General features: G+C 35.7%; 1 protein-coding gene across 2 annotated transcripts; it reads left to right on the top strand.

Annotated features, from left to right (window-relative positions):
• Nucleotides 1–5,646: 5,646 nt before the first annotated feature.
• LOC147625916 (putative pectinesterase 53) lies at nucleotides 5,647–8,635 on the top strand. Of its 2 annotated transcripts, none has more exons than XM_086817453.1 (5): nucleotides 5,647–6,181; nucleotides 6,634–6,823; nucleotides 7,012–7,218; nucleotides 7,442–7,677; nucleotides 8,326–8,635. In XM_086817453.1, the coding sequence occupies exons 1-5, from the start codon at nucleotides 5,799–5,801 to the stop codon at nucleotides 8,471–8,473; spliced, it is 1,164 nt and encodes a 387-aa protein (XP_086673579.1). In that variant the 5' UTR covers nucleotides 5,647–5,798; the 3' UTR covers nucleotides 8,474–8,635. The 2 variants fall into 2 exon arrangements, with proteins under 2 accessions (XP_086673579.1, XP_086673577.1); XM_086817451.1 differs by having other exon boundaries at nucleotides 5,649–6,181; nucleotides 8,331–8,635.
• The last annotated feature ends 978 nt before the right edge of the window (nucleotides 8,636–9,613 follow it).

Below are 9,613 nucleotides of genomic sequence, written 5' to 3'. Positions count from 1 at the left end.
ATCAAAACGGATATGTGGAGACAGGTGATGACACTTAGCATGCTATCAGTCATGTTGGGAGTGTGCCATTGGTGATGAATAATGGCAAGGTGAAGTCTATGTCAAATGTTTTGTATGTGCCTTCCATTACAAAGAGTTTTCACAGATAAGGGGTTTTTTAAATATCCATTGAGCGCACATGATACACAGGGTTTCTTAGTAGTGCACCCCCTAAGAATGTACCCCTAAGAATGTAATACACTATTAATGAGTAGTACCAGTAGATTCATAAAAGTGACCACAAACTCTACTTATTACTAAGTATCCTAGCCACATGCTTCAATCTTATATATGATAGCATTGATTGCTTTTCTTCAGCAAATTTTTTATATAAACCTAATGTACACCTAAAAGAAAACAAGAAAACAAGAAAAAATACAATCCAATATGCTTGATTGTATGCAAAATGCACATGATGTACTACAAGAGATTACACAATTAAAAATACTTACAAAAAATTCAATTCTATACAATAATACCATAGATATATATGCCTAGAAGTTTGTGTAGCATTCCTCCATGCCTCAATTGCCTTGAAAAAGTTAAATTCCTCCACACTTAACCCAATAATTGATACAATGCATCAATGCCTCTATGCTTTTTATCTCAAGCTAATTTCTTTGTCGAGTTTTGATTATATTTTGAACAGAGAAGCCCCTCTCACATACTTATGTACTACAACATTAAAGCATTATAACTTGACTCAAGTGTTAGAGCATGGGATACTTCTCACAAAGGACATTGTTATGACTTATATGTATTCATGTACCTCTCAATGGTTAGTTCTCCTAATCTAATGATTTTTTCACTTTGAATATGTGGAATTCTCTTCTTAAACATCTCTCATCTATCAAGCTTTCAAAAAGTTCTCCAGTAGTTAACTTTGGAAACCCATGGAACTAAACCAAGGCATCCAAAACTTCAACTCCATAACACTTCAAATGCTTCTCAATAGGAAAAGAGGACAAACATTATGTTGATGCTTCTCAATATTTGGTTATCTACAAATCTCTCTCCTAGGGCAACGAACAATAGTATTCCTTTTGAAAGTTGATGACAATTAGTATACCAAATCATACAACACACCCTTGTGTTTTCCTTAGAATTGGAGCTCAAAAAAATTCTCTCCTTTCGTTGATGTCCTTAAGATTACAAGTTGTCTAGACTTTGAACCATATTCACTAATCAAAGGAAAAACCTTCCTATTTTACTATCATGCTTTCACATTTATAAGAGGGCCTATCGTGACTCTAGCTATATTGCAACAATGATTACATTTACAAGGCTTGGAATAGTCATCGTTATATCCACAAAGTAATTTTGAAATACATAACTTAAATGTGAGATATGCTCCAACAAGTGTGGAAAAAAATGCAAGGTATATATGAACTCAAATTTAGATACCCTCTCATGGAGACAAGAATTTTCAATCCTGACAAATTCCAAAATTGGCTCAAGGACTTCACATATACTTACAATTAGCGTGTATATCATCGCATATACTCACAATTATCTTGTATATCTACTTAGCAATTAGCTTCTATATCTACTTAACCATCAAACGTTATGCATTATTTTGATGTGCCATTAATGTAGAACAATTAAGTTCCTCCTCTAACTTGGTCAATCTAACCATCTCTGTTGAGGTCCTTTTTAGTAGGATCCCAATATCATTTAAATTGAGTCTATATGTCAAGCATATTCACTTCCCTTCAATGCATCCAATGTGCATAAGTGTGTCCAATGCACAAGACAATGAAGCGGAGTAAAAAAAAGACTCCTCTTCTTCAATAGTATAGTGAGACCTTTTTGTTTTCCAGTCATAACAGAAGCACCATCTAAACCAAAACTAACCATTTTTGACTCATTAATCTCATGATATGTGAAGAACTTTAAACATTGCATTAAAACCCTTTGTCTATTTATCTTGCACCTTCACTAATCCCAAGAATGAAACATGTGGTCATGCACCCATCCCATATATGAGAAGGTGTTCCACCACCGATACATCACTTACTAGTCCACAAAAATCCTAAAGAATTGAGATTGCTTCAATTTGTTCAATGTCTCCATGCTAATATAATCAGGTAACAAACACAATTGCAACTTTATCATTATTATAAAGATATACAAGCATATGCTCCACCTCACAACATTGCAATAGATCTAACAAGGGAGAAATTTCATATATGCCATGTCATGCTTTGAAAGAAAATAAGCAGCTCTGAATATATTCAAAACACTTACATCTACATTTCTTTGTTGTCTTCTTATTCCTTCCTCTAATGCTCTTTGTGCATTGCCTAGGAGTATGCAGCAAACTTATGCCCTTTTGACTTAGCTTGCTACTTAATAGCATTGAGCTAAATATGAATGAATCTTGTTATGCCATATATAAGGTTTTACGATGGTTTCAAATGAACAGGATGAGGTAATGTTTCTTTAGACTCAAATAAAATTCTTAAATGGAGTCTATATTTTTAGGAAATAATATAATGGCTAGTGTGTGCCTTCGCCAGTATGCTTTAGCACATGTCAAAATGTATGGAATCTTTCTTTCTAGATATTGTGTATTTTCTCTTTGTGTGTGTGTGTGTGTGTGTGTGCATGCATGTGCATGTGTAGTGATGTCTTGGCAAGGAAGAGACATTTAGACTCTATGGGTCGCTAAATGTCTTATAATGCAATGGATTCTTCCTTAAGTTACAAAGTATGTTGATGCAAAAGCATGTGAGAAGACACATGTAGACCCACCATTAATGGAATAATGAAGTGGCACTAATAGAAACTATCATTTACATTCTTTACTCTTATATTATGTGGGGTCGGGGTGAGGTTCTTCAAATCAACAAGTTTGATTAAATGAACACTAGGCCCTATCTCTTCAAATCTAGATCACTACTTATTACTACTCTTCTTTCACTAGGTTGTCAACAAAGAAATGAGAATTTGTAGTATTTGGATCTTATTGCAGTGACTTGAGAATCACTTTGGATGTGGATGTCCAATTGTTAATTATTGGTACAAATAGTTGAATTTTAGTTTTCAAACCTCTAAGGTCCAAGAAATAGGAGATAAGTACATGCCAAAATTGATGTCTTAGGCCTCAAGTAGGGATGTTCATGAAAATCTGAATAAAGAACATAGTTTTAGTTCTTTGACTTGATGTTGTCTCTTACGACTCTATTGTAACTTTATTAGTCATTTTATTCATAGATGTCTTAGGCCTCAAGTAGGGATGTTTCTAGAAATCTCAATAAAGAACATAGTTTGAATTTTTGCTTGATGTTATCCTTTATGACTATATTGTAACTTCATTAGTAATTTCATTCATCAATCATATAAAATAGGTTATAGGAAATACAAATCCCTTGAGTAGATTTTCCCCACCACTGGGATATGTACCTATTGGCTCCTCATTCTAGGACTTTCTTTAAATAACAATGATAAATATTTAATGTGATAAGAGTTTTACATTGGGAGGTGTTCTTTCATGTTTTTGAATCAGGTGAGCATTGGGAGGATGGTTTCATGGCTTTCATTTAATGTGATAAGTGGTGTGCATTGAGAGGATGGTTTCACCTTTTTTAAGTTCAGGTGTTGATTTGTGATCTTAAAATAATCTCTTAGAGAAGGTTTTAGTTGTTTTTTTAAAGCTCAAATTTTGTTGTTTCAGGTCCAAAAGCAAGTCAAACTTCTTTAGCATGAATGTAAGCGGCTAGGAATATCATCTTAGAATATCTATAATAAGGAAGTTTCTAATTTATGTAGATTTTTCAACCTTAAATATGGCACATCAAATCTAAAGAGATGTTGTCTTGAAGTCTTAATGAAGATTACTTCAATAAGTAAGTCCTCATTCTAGGATTTTGTTTAAATAAAAAATGATAGAGATTTGATGTGAAAAGAGTTTCATAGTAGAAGTATGATTTCATGGTTTTGAGCTAGTTGCTAGTTTGCGAGCTTAAGTAAATAATTTCTTTTAGATAAGGTTGTGGAGGTATTTGATAATAATGTGGGAATATTAGTTTGGAGTGATGTATTTATGGCTATTGAATTTTCTTATTAAATGTAACTTAATGTTCTTATCTCTTTCATTTGAGTGTTTCATGGGTTAAAGAAGACTAGTGTCAATGCATCAGAAAACCATTTGAAGATTCCATAATGTATGTAGTACATGTGTTTAACTAAATAAATAAAACCATTTTGAAGAATCCATAATGTATGCAGTACATGTGTTTAACTCTTAGAGAGAAGAGATAAATTTTATGGAATTTGTTTTTTTTGTTTTGAGAATCAATATGAGGTATTCTTAGACAAGAAAACCATTTGAAGAATCCATAATGTATGTAGTAAATGTGTTTAACTGAATAAATGTATTCAAAGTTTGACACCTTTAATTGTTTTTGTAAAGTTGTTTTCACACACAAGATTAGAAATATATATGTAAGTAACATAAGGGTGACAACTTGAAGTCTCAAGCATATTTCCGGTTTCCTTAGGAAGGATTGAGTGCTTATGTCAAGAATTTGGACATCAAATGCATATATTTCCGGCCTTGTACTAAGTCCCATCATGTATATTTCAAATCTAAGTGTTCATGTTGAAAATTTGGAGCCCAAATGCATATAGGTCAACAATGCACAAGAAAACTCTAATTTTTGTTATTAGTATCTTTATTTTCATCAATGTAGTTTCAAAGAACATTTATGATTTTGCATAAGTAAAAAGTAGCCTTGGGTGTAATTTTCAATTGGTATTTGAAGATTTTTTCAAAAAAACTATTTAGATAAAGTTTTCATTTGTGTGCATCTCATTGGTGTTATGTACGATGGCATTAAAGGTTTGGCATAGATCGGTTATATATGAATATAACTTCAAGGGCTTCTAAGATGGTATTACAAGAGATAATTTTTACAATATTTAATAGCAATAACAAAACGTTGAGTCGTATAAAATCATAGAGTCGATTAGAATATTTGAATGTGGATAATTGGTTGGCTAGCAAAACCTGCATTTGCATTCATCAACTTGTTCATCAATACTTAAGGTCTGAAAAGGGATGTCTTTTATAGATGTGGTTTGATTCAACCTCTAGTTTCACCATATTAGACAAAAAATATTTTCAACCACTTCTGGAGATTATGATAACCAACATGCTAAATAGATGCAAGTTGATCATTTGTAATAAATTTTCCCTTTGAGCATAGCCACCATTGCGGGACCATAAACCATAAGGCTAACAATGTGTGGCATATGAGAGTGCCTAGTAGTGGATCATAGTCTCCATTGTGGGACCATAAAGTTGATTGTATGTGGCATGTGCGAGTGTCTAGAAGTAGACTATGAGGGAAAAAAGATCTCAACCCCATCCTTAAAAAACAGTGGGTGAAAAAGAACGTCATGAAAAAAGGGGGTCCTTGAAAAGAGTGTGGTAAATAGGAGCCTTAGAGGGTTGAGGTTTAGATTCTTATTAGAACAAGTGGTTAGACTTTGGCAAAGGGAGGTGTTGAGGTTTGAGTAAAAAGAGGCCTTCACTAGTGAGAAAGCACAAGGGGCCAAGGGACTTGCCCTATGTTAAAAAGGGTGAGGAAGAACAAGGCCCAAGAGGGGAGCGACCTTGTATTAGAAAGAGAGAGAGGTGTTAGGAAGAACAAGGCCAAGGCCTCCACTAGAGTGCTTTCTTGCCCTATATTACAAAGGGTGAAGAAGAACAAGGCCCAAGAGGGGAGTGACCTTGTATTAGAAAGAGAGAGGGAATGTTTTTCTCCACTAGAAGGCAGACTTTTTGTATTCTTGCTATCTTCACAATCCACATGTGGGCGAGACCCTACAATAACAACATTAATTCTAATGCTACTTTAGTGGAGGCAGCACAAGAAGGGAGGATCGTAGGGCCAGTGGGCAATACCAGTGCAATTCAATTTATTCAGGAGCAATTTTTGAAATGGGTTATGTTTGTGGGATCCTTAAAACACAGCCGCTATGGAATTGCAAAGAATGTGCTTGAATTCAGGTCCACCATTGTGGTGGACAAAAGGCCCGGAAAGGGGGACTTCAAAAGTGTCCAACAAGCAGTGGACTCGGTGCCCCATTTGAATATATTTAGAGTAGTGATTGAGATCCACCAAGGAATTTACACGTGAGTAATTAGTAACTAATCAGTCCCTTAACTGCTTCTGTCAGTTGCTGTAGAGGCGCAGTCACCTCTTACTTGATTATTTGCATAATAATTAGCAGATACAAGATGTTAATTAGCCTAGATCTCATTGGGGTTCCTAGTTACTGATGAAGACATTGTTACCCTTCGTATGATAAGCAGCTACCATCTAAGCTGTTAATAATGTCACCTTCTTTTACTTGATTATTTGTATGATAAGCAGCTACATTGCTAGACTAAAGATGTTTAGGCTAGATTTGATTTGGGTTATTTATTACCTTAATCATTGAACATAGGCAACTGTCACCCTTTAGACACTTGATTATTTGTACTCTAAAAGATTTAAGAGCAAAATTGATCGTGTTAAGGGTAGATTAGATTAGGGTCTTAATGAATGATTAATGTGAGCTAAGCTTGCAGTTTGATTTATGCAGGGAGAAGGTGAGTGTTCCCTTGACCAAGCCCTTCATAACTTTCAAAGGTGCAGGTAGCAACAATACCATTATACAGTGGAATGATACGGCAGACAAAGTGGGCAGTGATGGCAAGCCTGTCGGAACATTCAACAGTGCAACAGTGGCCATTGATGCACCGTATTTCATAGCAACAGACATCACGTTCAAGGTGCGCTCTCTCTGTCTCTCTCGCTCGCTCGCTCGCTCGCTCTCTCTCTCTCTCTCTCACACACACGCACACACACACACACAGACGCGCACACACACACCGCATACAGTTCAACGGATAATCATTTATCCCAAAACGGATCACCTATTTTTTCCCCTTTGTTTTTTTTTTTGGTGGAATTCGCACAGAATTCAGCACCATGTCCAGCTCCAGGACAACGAAACAAGCAAGCCTGTGCACTGCGCATATCTGGGGACGCTTCAGCGTTTGTGGGCTGCCAGTTTCTAGGAGCCCAAGACACTCTGTATGACCACAAAGGCAGACATTACTTCAAAGACTGTTACGTTGAAGGTTCCGTGGACTTCATCTTTGGAGATGGCCTTTCCATGTACCAGGTTGAAATTTACAGTTATATAAATCAGCATTTGAAAGGTTTTCCATATATTGGATTGATTAATTGAAATTAAACTCGAGTATATACCAACAAAATCAGCATTGAAGATGTGTTTTTATTGAATTAACTTTAGATTAATCAATCTAATCAAGGATTGTTTTTTGGTTACACTTCCTTTATTGAACTAGTTTACTTGGTTTTTAAAACATATTTTTGGGGTGCAGGGCTGCCATCTGCACGCAATAGGTGCTCGTTATGAAGCAATAACAGCACAAAAGAGGGCTAGCCCATTGGAGGATAGTGGGTTCTCTTTTGTGAAGTGCAAGGTGACAGGCTCTGGTTCATTGTATTTGGGCAGGGCATGGGGCACCTTCTCTCGAGTGGTATATGCATACACCTACATGGACAGCATTGTCCTCCCCAAGGGCTGGTACAACTGGGGTGACCCAAAACGTGAAGGGTAAAATAATCAAAACCTCCTGAACATTACCTTAATGCATGCATCTCCATGTAACATTTTAATATAGACCATGCCATGTTTAAGTCTTACTCATGTGAAGAGTTCCCATCTCAATGCTACACATTCAACTTTATTGTACAATCTCTTGGCTAGAGACATTCTACCTTGATTCATTTGGTGATCAAACATGAAGAAATAGTACTGAACCATTTACGTTTAAGAAATGCACATCGTCATGCACAAAGAAATAATGCATTCAATGGCTCTTGATATGATTTTATATAGCTAAGGCCTTAACACATCCACTTAGCCCTACGCACATTGGATGGTGAGATGGAATAGCACAATCATTTTCCTTTAAAATATGTGCATCATCATGCATAAAGACATGTGAATCTCAATGCCTCATCATATGAATGTAGATACCCTAGTATATCATATGGTGAGAATAGCAAGGCCTATCCAAAACTTTTCAAAAGATGGTGGGATTATCACTAGTGCAAACAAGTGCATGGATGAGCCATTGTCATTGGTGCTAAACACTTATCTTTAACATGTTGATTACAAATTCTCCAGATATAAATTAGATTCATGATATAATCCCAAACCATGCAATCACACTTTAAATTTCTCTATTGGATTTTGCAGAACAGTGTATTATGGTCAATACAAATGCTTTGGGCCTGGGGCAAGTGCAGAGGGACGAGTGATGTGGTCAAGAGAACTTTCAGATGAGGAGGCACACCCTTTTTTAAATCTCACTTTTGTAGATGGTAAAGAATGGATAGGGCTTTGAATACTTATTAAACACATATAAGATAAAGTGTTAATTGTTGCCCTCTTAAATCATACTCAAACATTAGCATGATAAGGTCATTGTATTGTTGAAGAGATCATCCATGAGGGGTACATTGAATACTTATTACACATATATGATAAAACTTGTTTCCCTCCTAAATTGTTATGGGTTTGAATGGGGATATTATCTTGTTGAGTTTTTATGAGCAACCAATGGTTGTTGCAAATGGATGCACATCTAAGACATTTTCTTGCAATTTGTTTTTTTGTTTAGTGCATCACTATGTAGAAACCTTGCTACTCATATTTTCCATGGTTTTTTTTTGCCTATGAGAAGTTCTAATTAGACTTCCAATACTGATTAAGAATATGGAAGCATTAGATGAGTCAAGTTAAACTAAATATCGGTGTGGCACAACTAGAATAGACATTTTTAAAGAAACATCATATATAAACTAAGAACAACATGTATAACTCCCCTTATCTACATAGTTTTATGAACTAGAAACAACCCCTTTCTAAATCTTGAGATGATAAAAGCTCCCCTTTTATATGGGACTTGTCACTTTTGAAATTTAAGAACTCCCTTTTAAATGGGACTTGTCACTTTTGAAATTTAAAGAGTCCCCTTTTACATGGGACTTGTCGCTTTTGAAATTTAAGAACACCTTATTTAAGTAAAATTTTCATCACTTTGATTGGAAATAAGGTATGTCTTAACTTGCATTATTTTTAAGAAACCCGTACTCATAAGTCTAATGCTCATTTATCATACGATCTACCTTCTCAAGTTCTCTAAGCCTAGAGGATTCAACAACCCCTCCAGTAGAGCAAATCTCCCCTTTGATGAGCATTCAATGGAAGCTCCTACACTAGCATATAGCTCAACTATCCTTAACACAGTAGGTTGTGGTGACCAAGCAAGTCCTTGTGGCCACCATGGTCCTCATGCTTATTACGGATATGGCAAGTAGAATGGCTTATCCTCACCCTTATGGATATGGCAAGTACAATGTCTCATCCACAACATCTTATGAAAAAAACGTGACGGCCATTCTACCTAAGCCACAGTGGAATAAAGCATCAGATCCTCTAGCCTCCCTGATGATACATGGCAAAAAGCGCACTGCTAGACAAA

This window comes from Cibotium barometz, chromosome 23 (assembly GCF_041138505.1).
Source record: "Cibotium barometz isolate CiBa-2024 chromosome 23, ASM4113850v1, whole genome shotgun sequence".
Taxonomy (NCBI): domain Eukaryota; kingdom Viridiplantae; phylum Streptophyta; class Polypodiopsida; order Cyatheales; family Cibotiaceae; genus Cibotium; species Cibotium barometz.
This window is presented reverse-complemented; position numbering and strand designations above follow the sequence as displayed.

Excerpts from the sequence above, each read along its gene's own strand:
- LOC147625916 (XM_086817453.1), top strand. The coding sequence starts at position 5,799 with ATGTTTTTCTCCACTAGAAGGCAGACTTTTTGTATTCTTGCTATCTTC. Across the intron at positions 6,824-7,011 it reads CAACAGACATCACGTTCAAG|AATTCAGCACCATGTCCAGC; the intron begins GTGCGCTCTCTC and ends GAATTCGCACAG. Across the intron at positions 7,678-8,325 it reads GGTGACCCAAAACGTGAAGG|AACAGTGTATTATGGTCAAT; the intron begins GTAAAATAATCA and ends TGGATTTTGCAG.